At 39.9% G+C, this 18,516-nt stretch overlaps 1 protein-coding gene across 3 annotated transcripts in view; it reads left to right on the top strand.

The window, feature by feature from the left end:
- The first annotated feature begins 428 nt into the window (after window positions 1-428).
- The window catches only part of CHODL (chondrolectin), a 67,185-nt gene continuing 49,097 nt past the window's right edge, over window positions 429-18,516 (top strand). For all 3 annotated transcript variants that reach the window (XM_048868398.2, XM_048868367.2, XM_048868386.2), the window contains exon 1: window positions 429-544. In XM_048868398.2, coding sequence (XP_048724355.1) covers window positions 451-544 — 94 coding nt within the window. In that variant the 5' untranslated portion in view covers window positions 429-450. The remainder of the gene's footprint in view (window positions 545-18,516) is intronic.

Genomic DNA, 18,516 nt, shown 5'->3' with positions numbered 1-18,516 from the left:
TTCAGTTTTTTTCTGAACCTGAATGGCTTAGGCTGAAGGAGTTTATTTGTAAAAAGAAAGTAGTATAAATACTATATAAATAGTTACCTTTCCATCCCATCTGATTAAGTAGTGTAGGAAGATATCAGACAGGCAAATGACTATAGAAGATTTACTTAGAGATGTGCAAATATTGAATAGTCTTATGAATACCACAAATATTGCCATTTTTCAACTTTCAGGACAAATACAAAATAGTATGTGCTGTTCATGCCATCCTATCTGGCATCTGGGGAATTTGGCAAGACTTCCCTATGGCTCATGATGTCCCACTGAAAGACAGGTCAGAAAACTAATTAGTAGCCAACAGAAGTGGGAGAATGAAGCAGATGGTTTCCTCTTTCAGAAAGCAAAGTGAAGATTTAGATTAATCTGCAGATGAAATTTAGAAGGGGAGACAGCTCTGCTGTAATGTTCTGCCTGCTTCTCAGCTGCGATAGTTCAGTGTGCAATGCTGTAAAGACACAAACTGCTAACAACAAAAGAAGCAAAAAGATATCACTAGGTAAGCCCAGTCTAGACACTCCTAGCATGTTCAGTTTAATGGTGTGTCTATAGTATTAATTTATGTATTAGTATTAATATTTTATTATTATATGGTGTGTGTTGTGGTATCATCTAGAGGCCCCAACCAAGATCAGGACTAGAGCTTTGCAAATAATTAATTTTGGGGTTTGCTGGCAATTTGGCAGGGGGGTGGGGGTGGAAAGAGATTGTTTGGGGTTAGCTTGAAAACATTTTGGGGGGGGGGATATTTCCACCAATTCAAAAAGTAAAAAAAAAAAATAATAATTATAGGTCAAGCAAATAATTTTGTTTGCCCTGAAAATAAGTGTTTCATTTTGATTTTCATGTTTTTGCAATTTAAAAAATTAAATTGAAAGGAATTTCTAAAACAAAACATTTTGACTTTGAGAATTTTTTTTCAGCTAAAACAATTTGGCAAGATGAGCATGAATTCTCGAAAGCTTTCAGTGAGGCTTCATTTTTTGCTGAAAGAAAAGTTTCAGTTGAAACCAAGAGTTTACTAACTAAAAGAGGGGACAAAGTATTATCATCTCCATTTTACTAATGTAGAACTGAGGTTGACTGAGATTAAGTGATTTGCTCCAGGACATGCAGGAAGTCTGTAGCAGAGTCTGGGAATGAACATAGATCTCCTGTCCTGAGTCCCAGTTGAGTTTTTTAACTACAAGACAATCCTCTTTCTGCCTTCAACCAAGACAGTGCAACTTGTAACTTCTTCCCTCCCTTTTTCAGTCTGTGTTGTTACTACAGCAATGAAACGTTCTTGTTAACTGCTGGAAACGGCCCACCTTGATTATCACTACAAAAGGTTCCCCCCCCCACTCTCCTGCTGGTAATAGCTCACCTTACCAGATCACTCTCGTTACCGTGTGTATGGTAACACCCATTGTTTCATGTTCTCTGTGTATATAAATCTCCCCACTGTATTTTCCACTGAATGCATCCAATGAAGTGAGCTGTAGCTCACGAAAGCTTGTGCTCAAATAAATTTGTTAGTCTCTAAGGTGCCACAAGTCCTCCTTTTCTTTTTGAGCAATGAAACTGTCATCCATTTCAAATACCTTGATGACAACTGTCCCTATTTTCATCATAGTCATCACTATGATCCCTGTTGAACCCTAAGCTTGTCCATGATCAGGATAGCCTTTATATACCTATCATGGAAGCATCTTACAGGCTTATTTCACACTTGCAGCCATTTGATTTAGTAGAAACAGGCTATGATTTTTTTTAAAAAAATAATTTTTATTTTTAAGCTGGATGGGATAGTTCACTTCATCACTTAGTCTGCAACTTGGGAGAGGATACAGAGCCAGTACTTGCTGCTGCTTTAGAGCAAACTTGAAGACCACTGTGTACCCACCACTATACAAATTAATAATAATGTTCTATTTATGTACCGCCTGTTAGTAATAACACTGTCACTCAAAAACATGTTCTCTTTGTTATTTGGTGAATCTGAGGAAAAGGGAGATTAAAATTCAACAGGAAGTTTGGAAATAGTATAGCAGCCCAATGTGTCAGGTCAATATAAAGAATGGCCTCCATGAGCCAATTACCTGAGATGGAGTTCTTTTTGTTTAGTGCTATCCTACTGTTCAGATTGTTGCTGATAAGTTTGTTATCTTTTTACTAAAAGATAACTTGATTCTAGTGCCGGTGTAAGACATCACATGGACTATAATGATTTCAGGACGACAGCTACACACTTTCCTGCTGAAAAGACTTGACAAATATGTATCCTTTTCTAAGCCACTTTTGTTTCCCATCTCATACAATTTTACTTCTTTATCACTTCTGAAGAACACTGTAATTGGTTGCTATTGAAGGCTGCGCATATCAATGACATTGGAAAATCCATGTTGTATCGATCAGAGTTAACAATAGTAATATAACATTAATGGCATATTATTTCATATGGTGCAATGGCCAAAGGCTGACTATTAAGCTGATGATATGTCACATCAAACAAAGACTACCCAGTGATGACTCATGCCCTTTGCATCAGTGTTTTGAGCATTCAAAGGTGAATAATTGAAATGGAAACTATTCTGATTTTCATGGACACAAAGTAAATTCCAACTGAAAAGATTAGAAGAAACACAAAATAGGTGCAATTCAGCACAATGCATGTCTGACTGTATCACACTGGGATAAAAGATCTGTTACTTAATAATTAATCTCTCTCAAAATTTAGTATACATTGGTTTCTGCTAATTTGTATATCTCCATGCTAATACACATTAAAAAAAAGGGTAAGTTACTTTTGAAAACTTTTCTTGTGGTTTGCACGCCCAAATAGATGGTCTAGATCAGTGGTTCTCAACCAGGGGTATATGTACATCTGTGGGTACACAGTGGTCTTCCAGGCGGTACATCAACTCATCTAGATATTTGCCTAGTTTTACAATGGACTACATAAAAAGCACGAGCGAAGTCAGTACAAACTAAAATTTCATATTGACAATGACTCGTTTATACTGCTCTATATACTATACACTGAAATGTAATTTATTCTAATTGATTTTATAATTATATGGTAAAAATGAGAGTCTGCAATTTTTCAGTAATAGTGTGCTGTGACACTTTTGTATTTTATGCCTGATTTTGTATGGAAATAGTTTAAGTGAGGTGTACCTTTGCGGTACAAAGAGAAATCAGACTCCTGAAAGGGTACAATAATCTGGAAAGGTTGAGAGCCAGTGGTCTAGACTCCAGAGATTGTAAAGTGTAAATAGTACTCAGAAAAGTGGAGTTTCATATTTTTAAAATATATTGTGTTCATACCAAGATTGGTATAAATCACCATTACAGCTGGCTGATTTTTTTTTCCATTTAAGCTTTTTTAGTGAAAAAAGTGGGGTTTTTTGACCAAAACAGGAAAAAAAAGTTGTTTATTGAAAATATTCTTTTCTAGTTTAGTTTTTGGTTAAAAAGTTTGTATTTTGAAAATGGAGTGTTTTGCTGAAAATGGTTTTTGAAAATTGAAAGTTTCAGGTTTCAGAATTTATTTCAACTGAAAAAAAAAATCCATGAGAAATGTAGTTTTTTAAAATAGAGTTTCCCCACAAAAAAGAATTGGCATTTTCAACCCGTTCCAGTCATAATTCATAAAGCTTATAGAGCTTAAGGCCCGAAGGGACTTCTCGTATATCATGGGCCATATAAAACCCAAGTACAGTCATGATGATGCATCGGAGTGGACAAGAGTCCATAGCTTCTTAGACTGTTTGTTTTCTATAGGTGAAATTCATCCCTGTAGGTATCAGTGGCATAATGGACCCAGTGAGGTAATCTCCTCATTTCATATATGAAGCAGGGCCATCCCTAGGGAGGCTGGGGCCCGGTACGGAAGTGATAAATCCATCACTTCTGGAACCTCCCATACCGGCTCATGGGGCCCCCCCCAAAGCGCAGGGCCCAGAGCGGTCTCGTGCACCTAGGTGCTACTGCGGTCCCTATACCAGCTTTATGTAGCCCTATAGGGTAATGTAAGGATGTTCAACTTTGGTTAGTTGCAGGTATTAAAATGTGGAGACCAAGAAACCAGGGAAATGTGGATGAATTTGTGTAATGTTTATTTGTTTAATGAAAATTATTTTAATGAGCAGATATCAGAAGTCTTAAGATGAAATATCTTAAGTACATGTAACCTTACTATAGCCAACTTTTCTTGACGGTCACCATATAGTTAGCTTCTTGCTACATTCATTTGGTCTCTTGATATGACCGTTTTTGCTTCTGCCTACTCTAGGACAAATTAAGGATCTATGTATTGCCCAGGAAATTGGCCCCAAAACAAAATCTTCCTGTAAATCAAAATGGCCATGTCACAGTGTTCATTGGCAATACAGATGTCAAAAGGTGTATTGATCCATTACCAGCATCTGACACTATTCAGTTCCTGTTGCGTGTTTTAGTAAAATAATATTCCCTCAGAACTATTTGTGTTATGAAACTATCGCTATGTTGGTGAACACTTGTAGCAAAACAAATCCAAACTGGTGTCATTCAACACTCCTTTGCTTGATTAAGCAGGTTCAACCTTCCATTTACTGAAGCCACAAATATAATTATTCTACAGTTTAACTTCAGTTTGATTTAAAGTTTGAAAACTGACTCCACTCTTTTCCTCTATGTAAACCATCTGATGAGCTCACCCTTTTTTCTTTGCACTAGTTTTGCTAGATCAAATATCTACTTTAAAAAGTAACCCCTTTGCTTTCCTTTCCCCCTACCAAGATCTCCAGAGTCAGATCCTCAGCTGGTGTATGTTGTCATCATGCCACTGAACTATGACAATTTTCCACAAAGTGAGAATATGGTCTTAGGGTTGATATTCAAGTGGCCTTTTCAAATTATAGATGATTGGTCACTAGGAGGCAACCCCATGATGTACTAGGCCCCCTTAACTCTCACCCTCATTGGCTTCAATAGCAGTTAAGGCTACTCAATGCCTTGCAAGATGGGGCTGAGTTACTTCTTCTTGAAAGGGCCCCAATTCTGCAAACTATTTAAGTCCCCACCTAAGCACATCAGTAGTTCCAATGAAGTTGATGGGGATACTTGTGTGCTGAGAGTTAGATGCTTGTTTAAGTACCTTGCTGAATTGGAAGCCTCACCTGTGCTTGAGACTGGTTAGCAAAACCCCTGTAAGTTGTAACAGAGCTGATCACAGTTCTCATTGAATTAATGTAATCATAAGACAAGAAATGGGCAATATATGCTGTCAAGGTTCCTTCCCCATTCTGAACTCTAGGGTACAGATGTGGGGACCTGCATGAAAACCCCCTAAGCTTATTTTTTTTCCAGCTTAGGTTAAAACTTCCCCAAGGTGCAAACTATTTTACCTTTTGCCCTTGTACTTTATCATGCCACCACCAAACGTCTAACAGATATATAACAGGGAAAAAGCCCACGTGGAAACGTCTTTCCCCACAAAATCCTGCCAAACCCTACACCCCATTTCCTGGGGAAGGCTTGATAAAAATCCTCACCAATTTGCATAGGTGAACATAGACCCAAACCCTTGGATCTTAAGAACAATGAAAAAAGCATTTTAATAGAAGAAAAAGTAAAAATCACCTCTGTAAAATCAGGATGGTAAATACCTTACAGGGTAATTAGATTCAAAACATAGAGAATCCCTCTAGGCAAAACCTTAAGTTACAAAAAGACACAAAAACAGGAATCTACATTCCATTCAGCACAGCTTATTTTCTCAGCCATTTAAAGAAAACAGAATCTAACGCATATCTAGCTAGATTACTTACTAAGTTCTAAGACTCCATTCCTGTTCTATTCCCAGCAAAAGCATCACACAGGCAGAGAGAACCTTTGTTCCCCCCCCAGCTTTGAAAGTATCTTGTCTCCTTATTGGTCATTTTGGTCAGGTGCCAGCTGGGTTATCCTAGCTTCTTAACCCTTTACAGGTGAAAGGGTTTTTCCTCTGGCCAGGAGGGATTTTAAAGGTATTTACCCTTCCCTTTATATTTATGACATATGCTATTACCAAAGTTTATGGGGTAATCATTACTGCCTTACAATTTGCACTTTCACACTTTTTTAGTTTATGAAGTACCGATAAGCACTACCTAGCTTTAAGATACATCAAGAGAAGATGGTTCCCGGACAGCTTAAAAAACCTCTCCCAACATGCTATCAGAGAAATCACTATTTTTACTTGTCATTTTGACTGACTTTAAAATTCGCAAAAAGAAAAGGAGTACTTGTGGCACCTTTGAGACTAACAAATTTATTTGAGCATAAGCTTTTGTGAGCTACAGCTCACTTCATTGGATGCATTCAGTGGAAAATACAGTGGGGAGATTTATATACATAGAGAACATGAAGCAATGGGTGTTACCATACACACTGTAACCAGAGTGATCACTACTTAAGGTGAGCCATTACTAGCGGGGGGGGGGGGGGGGGTAACGGCACCTTTTGTAGTGATAATCAAGGTGAGCCATTTCCAGCAGTTGACAAGAATGTCTGAGGAACAGTGGGAGGTGGGGGGGAGCTGGGGGATAAACATGGGGAAATAGTTTTACTTTGTGTAATGACGCATCCACTCCCAGTCTCTATTCAAGCCTAAGTTAATTGTATCCAGTTTGCAAATTAATTCCAATTCAGCAGTCTCTCGTTGGAGTCTGTTTTTGAAGTTTTTTTGTTGAAGAATTGCAACTTTTAGGTCTGTAATCGAGTGACCAGAGAGATTGAAGTGTTCTCCAACTGGTTTTTGAACGTTATAATTGTTGACGTCTGATTTGTATCCATTTATTCTTTTACGGAGAGACTGTCCAGTTTGACCAATGTACATGGCAGAGGGCATTGCTGGCACATATCACATTGGTAGATATGCAGGTGAATGAGCCTCTGATGGTGTGGCTGATGTGATTAGGCCCTATGATGGTGTCCCCTGAATAGATATGTGGCAACAGGCTTTGTTGCAAGGATAGGTTCCTGGGTTAGTGGTTCTGTTGTGTGGTTGCTGGTGAATATTTGCTTCAGGTTGGGGGGCTGTCTGTAAGCAAGGACTGGCCTATTTCCCAAGATCTGTGAGGGTGATGGGTCGTCCTTCAGGATAGGTTGCAGATCCTTGATGATGCGTTGGAGAGGTTTTAGTTGGGGGCTGAAGGTGATGGCTAGTGGCGTTCTGTACAGTTCTGTGGTGACCTAGAATCCTCAAAGTAACACAGCTGCTACTCTGAAACCTTTAAAATTCATGAGATCAGTGTTAGGATATAGATATTCAGGCCTGTCTGCAAAGGCCTGTACTTTAAGAATTTAGGTGTATTCTTATCACTTGGCTAGTTCTAGAGGTATAAAAGAAAGAATCAAAATCACTGTCTGCTGGTGTAAGGGCCTTCTCTTACTGTGACAGTCTGAGGCCCTGTGCTTAGGCTAAGGCCTTTGGCTAAGCAGCAGAGGCAGCCATAAGCTAGGAAGCGAACAGTCACTTCCTCACATTCCAAACTAGTCACATTGAAATAAGGTGCTATTGGGCTGTTAGGCACTATCAGGACAGGATTGTATTCCTATCACTTCCAGAGAAAGGGAAGTGCCTAGAAAATGTAAAAGGAAACTTAGTTTGATAGCATCCTGTCTGGCAAGAACTCACTTATCAATAGCTGGGATGTGAAATCCTCACTTCTGTATTGTCTTGTCATTATAGTTCCCACTTTGCTATTGTTTGTCTGTATAATCTCTGTCTGGTTCTGTGATTGTTCCTGTCTGCTGTATAATTAATTTTGCTGGGTGTAAACTAATTAAGGTGGTGGGATATAATTGGTTACATAAGCATGTTACAATATGTTAGGATTGGTTAGTTAAATTTCAGGAACATGATTGGTTAAGGTATAGCAAAGCAGAAATCAAGTTTTACTATATAATCTGCAGTCAATCAGGAAGTAGGGGGGTGGGGGTGCGCATGTGCATGCGCATGCGGGTGAGGGAAATGGGAACAGGGAATGGGGGTAAGGAAATTGGAATCATGTTTTGCTAAAAGAGGAAATGGGAACAGGGGCTGGGGAAATTGGAATCATGTTTGGCTAAGGGCAGGAATGGGAACAGGCACACAGGTGTAAGGCTCTGTGGTGTCAGAGCTGGGAAGGGGGACACTAAGGAAGGAAACTGGAATCATGCTTGCTGGAAGTTCACCCCAATAAACATTGAATTGTTTGCACCTTTGGACTTTGGGTATTGTTGCTCTCTGTTCATGCGAGAAGGACCAGGGAAGTAAGTGGGTGAAGGAATAAGCCCCCTAACAATCAGTCTTTCAAAAATCAGTATTTCTAAGATAATGATTACTTTGCTAGTCTACAGGTATACACACAATCCAGTTCATTCATCGTTAATGCCAAGAGCTAGCTATTGCTCACAAAATATACTACCTAGTTATTTGTTGAGAGTTGATTGATTATTTTATGAAAAAAAAACAAAAACAAATGGAGGATGCAGAAGATTATAGCTTAGTTATATATCATAAATGTACTACATGGTTGGGAGAGAGGTATCTGGTTGCTGAGGTGATTTCCTGCATTTCCCTCATGGGAGAATCACAGGTGAAGTGTATTTTGTGAAATAAATTAACAAAAAAAAAATAGATCCCCTTTTGTTAGTTTTAAATTTGTAGTAAATATCTATAGAGATAAGGCTAACCCACCGTCTCTCCCCTAGAGCATTCTGGAATTCACCAGACACAATAATACTCCTTGCACTATTACAATGTGGGTGTAAATAGACATCTTTATTAATACCCCTTTTTAAAAAAAAAAAACAAAAACAAAAAAACCCACCACAACACACACACAGATCTTTGTAACCATATGCAAGAAATGCCACTACAGACCCCAGTCTTGCAACTGCACTTGCAGAAGTTCAGGGGAAGCTGGAGACTTACAAGGACAGTTTGACAGCTGAGGCCAGAGCCATTGAGAGACAGTACTATACTTTTTTTCCTTTGTTTTCCAAGCCCAATGGGCTACTCTTCTAGTTGTACCTTTCATCTCTAGGATGTCTGTTCAATCTGAACCCAGATCAAGATAAGGACTAATTTACTTTAGGGGTGAGAGGGGAAACAGAACATAGGGCCTTCCACCTCCATGTCTCCAATTCCAATGCTGGCTGAGAAAGTGACAAAAATAGCTGTGATACAAAGAAATTAAATAACTCAGCCATTGGATGGGTCAGGCACAGCGGAGAGCACTTGATTCTCACAGTTCCTATCCCCTGGCTGTCTGGCATCCTCGCTTTTTGCTGGGTTACTGTCCCCCATCAATGGTTTTTGGGATCCCAGCCTCTCCCTTCTCAAGGCTGGGCCAGAGAAGTCATACTCTAGTGTGTCATCCAAGTTATCCTCTCCCAGACGTGAGTGCTGATCCTTCTTCGTGGATATCTGGAGACAGACAATCAAATGAGTGAGCAATTGAACCTGCACCAGGTCTGGTGTCTGCACTAACCCTGTGATGGCAAGGGACACCACAGAACACTAGCTTCCCCATTTGGATGGAAGGCGCTAGTGAAGGGCAAGCAGCATAAATGCTGAACAGATGTGAACCCCTCTGAGGTCTGTTCTGTTATCTCTATTTGATAGAAGTCAGGGCACAGGAGGAACTTGGTCTAAATCACACAAAATCAGTGGCAGCCCTGATTCCCTGTTTCCCCCACCATGCCACAGCAGGATTAGAGAGTTCCAGCTCCTGGAAAGATCATGACAATGGGAACACAGTGACACAGCAACTGGTGACTTGGGTGGGGGCTGTAGGTGCCCCCCAAATTTAGGGATTGAATTAAAAAGGGAACAATTTTCTCCCTTCATTACAAGTGGAGAAGTTCAGTTATGATACAAATGATGCATTGATGCCATATTCAACAACTCTAACCACCCAGTATAAAAAAAAAAGAGTTGTCTGCCTCTGGAACAACTGACCTTTCTTTAAGAGACACCTAGATTTAAAGCTTATGGACAATACATTATCCTAAACTTTGAGAAAAGGCCTACCATTTAAATCAGTCATACTAAGGAGAATCTAACAAACTTTCTTCTGGGGGGTTGGACTCTGAGATTGTCCAAAGTTGCATTGCTTGAATAAGAGTGTTTGGGACAGAAGGACTTTGGGGAAGGACAGCTGCAGACTGGTAGCTTTCTGTAAACTAAGTAGTACAAATTTCAGCATAACTTAAAATGGCCTGGATTGGTCTTTGTCTCCAGTTTTGTTAGTCCTTTTTCTTTGCTCTTATTTTTCTGGTCCAATTTCTGAGAGTCAAGCCCATTAAGCCACAGGCCATTCTGTTTCCTCCAGTTTTATCAACTATTTATTTATTCCAAGTTTTAAGCTACATCAATAAGCACCCACCCAGTGTCCTGGATATACACACTAGCTGGTCCCAGATTTGTTTTTGCCTGCTCATACACTGTCCCCAGCCACTGGTCGAGAAACTTCATTCAGCTGCACCTCTGACACAGACTTTCTAATCTAATATCAGATAGTCCCCAGGATGCTGCTTACCTGAAGCGAAACCAGTCTGATGCTAACAAAGGTTTCCCTTGTCTTTTCCTTTCTCCCATCTTTCTTTGTGTTTGGGGAAAACTGACTCAACAAAATTCGCAGCTCTGTTGCAAGCCCAAGACATTTTGATTGTTCATCATTAAATTCCTTCATTCAAGAAAGGGCTAAGACACAAAGCTGGCTGTGGAACTTGTGGGGTTTCTTTCACACTTAGGTTAATACAGAAGGGTTAATTAATATCCCATATTGATAGAGAAGTTAAGCCCAAGATCATTTACAAAACAAAACAAACACACACACACACACACACACACTAGACAGCACTAACCCGGTGTGTGTATGTATATATACAAAAGCAACAACTGAATGACCTGCTAACCATGACAGGCCCCACCCTTGCTCTAACCACTAGACTTCAATCCCCTCCCAGAGCCAGACCAGGAGACCCTGCAATCTACAGCTGAAACAGTATTCTCACCTCTTCATCTGAACTGTAGTCAGAATCCCACATCTCAGTACTGGCTGGAGGCATGTCCTTGAGGAGAAGGATAGAGAGTTATTGGTGAATGGGGTCAGGGAGGGGAAGAGAAGAGACAAGCTGTCTAGGAATAGAGGTGGAACGTTTAAACCCACAAAGAAACAGACAATACTGATGTCAGGCTTGATCAGCACTGGCAGGTCTGCATGTGTGAAGCCCCAGACTGGAATAGCAGTAAAGGGACTACAGGTCAAGATTAAGAGTAATCATTTTTAAGGTGGAGGAGGGAGACACCAGGGCTAGAATAGCAGGGGGAAGGGGGGTGTCAGATGTCAGCCTTGAGGGACATCAGAATAGCTGGGGAGGAGGGAAATCAAGAAGCTCAGTACTGTATTGGAAGAATAAAGGGAAGGGAGGGGGGAAAATTAGGCTTGAGGGATATTGGCGTAATTGCTTGGGGGAGGAGCCGGTGAGGACTGGAATAGCATGGGTCGTGCAAGTCCAGACTAAGTAGCATCAGCAGAGCTGCACGGGTGTTAAGGAGTGCCCAGGACTCCAGCAGCAAGAGGAGTAGATGAGATAGAGAGACATTTGCAGTATGTGAGAGCCCATGTGGCCACAAAGATAATTAAACACACCCACCTGTTCCATTTCTTCTTACACTGCAGCTGGGAGTGAGTAGATGAGATAGAGGACTAGATCAGGAAAGCTCTACATCAGCCAGGCAACTTCTTTAGTCCGTAGTATCCTAACCAGAGACTCACAGCTTTCTGGGTCTGGCTAACACACATTTATTACCCACCCTGCCTTATTGTTGACAAATCCTATTGGCTTATAGCTCCTTTGTCAGGCTAAGACCCCTCCCCATATTCCCAAAGACTGCTGCAGGGAGAAATGGTGGGTGGATACCCCTTATATTCCGCCATAAAATACACTTATTTAAAACCAGGTAAAACTGCTAGGGGGCAATAACGCCAAACTCAGACCTACAAAAACTAAGAAATGCAGTGTCAAGCCATGCACATCACATAACATCACACATGCACACCCACTCACAAAACATGCTCTCAATTCTTGTAGCAAACCTGCCCCACTCAACCACTGTCATCCTGGTTTTTTATAAAAGTGTTTTTTGTTTTGTTTTTTTAACACAGTAATTTCCTAACTGTATGACTTTCCAACTCAAAGATCCCCAGAAAATCAGAATGTGCTGAGATTTCTATTTTCAAATTCTTAAAAAAACCTGGACAGAAGTGAACTAGAGGATCACAAAGTTCACATTAACTGGAAAACCCTGGTGAAACCTTAACTCTGGACCCACTGTCAGGGCCTACATATTATTATTTTTATTGTGGTAGTTCCTAGAGACCCCCCCCATCACAACTGGAGCTGAATCTTATTAGATGCTGTACAACAGAGTAAAAGAACATCCCTAGATTTAACACAAGTACTCTTGTAAATTTGCCATATGATATTTGATGAACGCAAGTGATCAGAGCCCCATTAGTGTGAGTCTGTCTACTCAGGCTGGGAGGCTCACTCCCAGCTGCAGTGTAGGACATACCCTCTAAAGCTCAATGCCTCCTGGGGATTGCATCTTACATACAACCCCTTGCTCAAGGCTATGTCTAAAGACACCCACTAGCCCATAATTAGTCACGGGGCTCTAAACAAGGAATGTATTTTTCAAACATGTTGTCATTACATAATACAGATACATAAATTAATTTTGTGGCTGCTACAATTTTGCTCAAAATCTAATTACTAACTGTAGTTTAAAGAAAAAAGCATATTAGTAGATGAGAGAACTAATTCAAGACAGGTTTTAGGATTCCAATAAAATGGAAAGTAAAACCAAACTTAAAAGTACATAACTCTGTAGAATTTACTATTTTAACTGAAGGTCTGCAGGTTATAACTAAGGCTAAGATTTAGTCACGGGTATCTCTAGTAAAAGTTATGGATGGTTCACGGACAATAAACAAAAATTCACAGTCCCTGATCTGTCCATGACTTTTACTATAAATACCTCTGACTAAATCTTACCGTCAGCCTTAGTTTTAACAGGCTTCCTGTGGTTTTCAATGGACACTCTCTGACTGATGCTTCTGTCTGACTTTTTTTTATTAACCTAGCATTGCTACATGTAGCACGTAAGAGGATTATAACTGAAAGCAATTGAATTACTTTATGCCCTTGGCAGCACTTTGTGCTCATTGTTTTCCATGTACAGCCAGTTAGACACCTATCATGCAAATAGTTATGCATGTGTTTAGTTTTATGCATGTGAGTACTCCCCTTGACTCAGTGAAGCCATGTACGTGGACAAATATAAACCCATACTCAAATTATTGCAAGATCAGGGCCTTAGTAATTAGTCAGTTATGATATTTGTGTGATTCTTTCCAATAGGAACAAGGAGAAAAACAATATTTAAAAAATATAATAATGTTATAATGCCACAGAAACTGGCAGGGAAATCCAGGGACAACGGAAGTAGTTGAAACTGTTTTTTAAAACTAGCTAGAAGTCAAGTTGATAGTGTCCATTTAAAAGAATGTAATAGATTCTTCAGATGAGAGTTGGGTGAATTTGGTAAACACACGGAAAAACAAAACAAAGGCAATTGTGGATGGTGCATGATTTTGGGGCAGATTAAAGAAGAGCTCAGAAGTGAGTAGGGAAAAGTAATAAGAACATGGAAAATAATCTTTGATGATAAATGAACTAAATATATGGCAATCACTGGTGTTTCTAATGAACCTGTATGAAAATAAATGTAAGCCGCCACCTTTTTGCTGCATCCACTGGACATGGCAAAAGGTGCCATGACTAAAGAAAAGTCATCCCTTTTATGTGAGAACTTCCTGTACACTCACAATTTAATTTTCTTCCTTTTTAGGCTTGTTTAGTGATAGATACTGCCACCCTTCCTGACTGACACCAAGTAGTACCTTACGACTGAGGTTGGCAGAATCTTGTCTTTAATATGTATGTTGGGGACACTGGGGCATGGCCACTAGGTAACTCGAGGGGATGGAAGACCACGAGTGTCGATGAAGCCCCCTCGCACTAGGCCCAAGTGTCCTTGGCCCCCCCTCCTGCCTGGAGGCACTCGCAGCAGCTCTGCGTACTAGGCCCAAGTGTCCTTGGCCCCCCGCCTGGAGGCACACACAGCAGTTATGCTGAGAATCTGCAACAGTATATTGCAGAGTCAGACTGCCTGAAACTAAGCAAGGCCAAACAGGGGAGATATGGAAGAACAATGCTGAATAAAGCAGCTTTATGTATAGTTTAACAAATGATACAGAGAATCAGGAAACTAGCTGGGAACTGGATTGGCTGGCTATATGGCTACTTGGAGCAGCTTGCTATTAGATAAGTATGCTGGGAAAAAGGATGTATAAAAGCCTGTGTAACTTCCTGCTCTGTTGTGCAGGATTTGAGATTTTATTCTCCCTGTACCTTTTTGCAGCTGCAAATAAACTTTTCTGCTTCTCCACCCCGTTGTGATTATTGGGTGTAGCACACCGGGTAACGAACCACTCAAGCTGTTGTTCAGCCTCTCAGCACTGGGTGCCGGCAACATGTACCAAATGAAAAGCAAGAAAGAGAGAAATATTATATTTAACCATAAATATTATAAATAGGTCTCTAATATGTAGTAAAATGCTAATTAATTCTAACACAGATTTTTTTCTGTCAGTTACATAAACAAAAGAATGAGGTTCTTGTAGAGAAACAGTGAAAGCCTTCATGCCACCTTGTCAGTGCTGGTACCTAAAGCTAGTAACCTCCATCTATATTTAGGTACTTAAATAAGCTTTTATTTTGAGGCCCAGCTTTAGGCATGCAAGTATGAAAGGCGTTAAGGTCAGAATGGGCCATTAGATTATTTAGTCTGACCAGCTGTACAACACAGGCCATAGAATGTCACCCAGTTTTTCCTGTATTGAGATCAACAACATGAGTTTGACTAAAGCATATCTACAAGAAAGGCATCCAGTCTCTATTTGCAAGTTAGGAACCTAAATACCTGTGAAGATCAAGGCCATGTGAGTTGTCCAAGTAGGGACAATTAGCCTGCTATTTTTCAGCTAACCTGAAGTCTCTGCCCAAGTCTTAAACTGAGAAAATTAAACATGGTAATGTGGCAAAGTAAATGATGTAATATAAAGAGTACTCCAGTATTTAATACCTTTTAAAGAAATGTCTTCTAGAGGGATTAGCTATCACAATTTTGGAAAGCACTAAGTTTGAATTTGAGATAGGTTAGATACCTTAAGCATTAATGAACTAGAATTGTAGATATCTTGGGTATTGACTTCTTGAAACACACACGGTTAGTTTGCCACTCTGAACATAAATAACACCATTTATTGAACTTCTGGGATGTTCAATGATTTGGCAACAGTGCTGTGTGCTACAGTACGCATCATTCAGAAAGAGATCAGGTTGTCGACCAAACTGAGACACCAGCACAGAGTGAACACATTATGAAGGAAATAAGCTTAGTCTCTCAGGAAAGAAGCAAACTACTCATTGTCCTTGTAGTAGCCCCAGCTGAACACTTTCAAAGCTATACAGTTACCAGATCTAGAAGGATCCTAATGTAAATCAGTTTTCTGTCACTGAAGGTAAAATCATTGATCCTTATAAAACATTGATCCTTATAAAAATTATGGAGTGAAATTATGGGTTGGAAAGATGCAGTAATAATGGGCCAGATCTTCTGCTTATGTGAATTGGCATAAATTGAATAGGTGAGGAAAACTCATTTGATACAGTACTAAATCCCATCTGCTCCCTTCTTCTATGGGAGGATAGCAGGTAGGTGTAAACAAGACAAAGAGGGGCCTGGAAAGTTTGTGCCAATGGGAAATATAGAAATGTGGTAGCATCTGATATTAGAGGACAGCCAGCAAGAGTCTTCCTCGGAAAATATGTGGGAGAGGAAAAGGGGTGTGTGGCCAGCCAGAAGGGGGGGGAAGTCAAGGAGCAGTCACTGTATGTGGCAAATTCTCCTGACAAACCAGCAGAAAGCATGTCAAATCATCAATTAATTCTGCATAATTTAATAGAGTGCACTCCTTTTTGTAAAAATCACATCCCAGATGATTTGATTCTTATAAGTGGATGTTTTTTACAAGCGGAATTGCAAAGAATAGATGAAATTGACCATTATGTTTTAAACAACTGGCTTTGTTTATTCAGCTGAGAAATGTCTCATTTACCATAACTAAATTCTTTAGACTTTAACATAGATATTCAACCTGAAACAAAACCACACCAACAGTCTAACTGAACAACACACTATTACTATATTATTATTACCCAATCATTTAGCAGGTGCGTTTATTCAAGGCAATTATGAATACTGTACAGCATGTTACAACTTCACACAAAGCGTAGGTTAGCGGAGCTATATACCTCTAAAGGTAAAGATCCAAAGATCCAAATTTTAAAAATTGTTCAAATAAACTGCAACAAATATAACATATGAAAGTGCATTACACTGAGTTTGATAGCATAAATTTAAATGCAAAACAACAAAATGGGTGGTTAACAGTATTGACTCACATTATTATTTATTTTTGAGTGTCTCCTTCTGTACCCGGAGTGGCATGTCTGGTGCTGTGAATGCACAATGCAATGGCACAGTTGCTGTTTGATTACAAACTTGTCTGATGTTCCCTGGATCATTGCATGATCCACAACATTGTTAACCAGCTTTTCAAGGCAATGTAGGAGGTTAAAATCACTGAAGCCCCTGTACAACAGGCCATTTGTCAATTTTTTCATCACATCCTCCATTTGGGTCAAGGATGGCACAATTATCTTGTCATTCAGAGTCCGCCCCTACATCGTTTTTGGGTTTCACTTCAAATTGGTCTCAGATCTAAGTCACAATGTCCTCGTCAGAGTCAGGTTGTATAACAAAAGCATTGTCATCGATGTCTATCCACTCTTAACATTCGTGTGCACTGAGTTCTTTTGGTGGCTCAACAACAATTGCATCTCTTATGGGTGCTATGACCAGACATCCTTTTTCCCAGCAATTCTGGATTGTTGAAGCATTGACATCACACCAGGCATTTGCAAGCGTTAGAATGGCATCTAAAAGACTGATCTTCATGGCAATTTCCACAGCAGTAGCCCGGTTGTTCTTATCATCAGTGTGATGCACCACCCTGTGAGCCATTTGTTTGCAAAAGTATGCTTTGGCAGTTCTGATAATTCCCGAATCACATGGCTGAAAGATAGAAGTTGTGTTCTTTGGGAGGAATTCAAGTGGGATATTTCTCAGTGCTACATCTTTCATCATGTGGGCTGTGTAGTTGTCCACAAGTAGCAACATTTTTCTCCTTTCCTGTCCCAAATTTCCATCCCAGTCCTTCAGCCACTCACTAGATAGATACCCCATCATTCAGGCAGATGCATTGGCAGTGTAGTGGACTGGACGATGTTTCGCATTTTTAAAAGACGGAGGGTTTCGACTTTTCCCAATGATGAAAAGGTTTTTTTTCTTACTAGTCATGGAACTGATGAACGGAGCAGAAATTCTTTCTTTAGACTTCTTTCCTTCTTTTATTGTCTGATTTAAAGGCAAGAGTCCCACCAGGCAGGGCTCAAAAGTAAATTCCACTTTCATCTGTCCTGAAATGTCATCTTCAGCGATATCACATCTCATTTTTTCATCCACTTGTTTTCTAACCATTCTTCATGTGACCTAATGTCTGTGTCTTTGGGCTTCTCCACGCATTTTCTTAAAAACAATCCCCCTTCAGTTTTTTAAAGGGCTCAAACCAGCCAGTGCTGGCCTTAAAGTCAGTAACGCACAGGGACACCACCAGTTCTGCTTTCTACATCACCAGCCGTTCACTTGACGGGGGTGGGGGAGGGAGGATTTCTCTCTCTGGAATTTCTGAGCCACTTTATAAGCCCCACCTCGACCATAGATGCCTTGTCTCATCACACTCTTTTTCTGTCTTCTTCATTTTGTATGATGCTCTCCTTGTCTTTGAGAATCTTAGACAATATAGGTGGTGCAATGCCCAGTTTCTGAGCTGTGGTCTTGGGAAGACTATCATAGGACTCCAGGAGGTAGCATTTTTCATCTGCAGAAAGCATTTCTTTTCCCTGCCATGTTGACTCACACATAAATGGCACAACTTGTTTTTTCTACACAGGGATTATACTTTTTGCATGCTATGTGCCTAATAACACAAGATGTGATCAAATTCAGATTCAAAACAGCTTTATTGGCTTATTACATGTCATTGCACTGGATCAAGTATCGTATTACATGTAGTCAGTTTGCCCTGAAATGATTCTTATAAATGGATTGCTTGATTCTTACAAGTGGGGTATTTAGCATGGTTAGTATAGGAATGATTTTGTCCGAGTGGTTTTGATCACTATATGTGGTGGATTCTTCTATCAGTAATTCTTATATAT

The sequence above is a fragment of the Caretta caretta genome, chromosome 1, assembly GCF_965140235.1.
Source record: "Caretta caretta isolate rCarCar2 chromosome 1, rCarCar1.hap1, whole genome shotgun sequence".
Taxonomy (NCBI): domain Eukaryota; kingdom Metazoa; phylum Chordata; order Testudines; family Cheloniidae; genus Caretta; species Caretta caretta.
The sequence above is the reverse complement of the archived record's forward strand: the minus strand, read 5'-3'. Positions and strand labels throughout refer to the sequence as shown.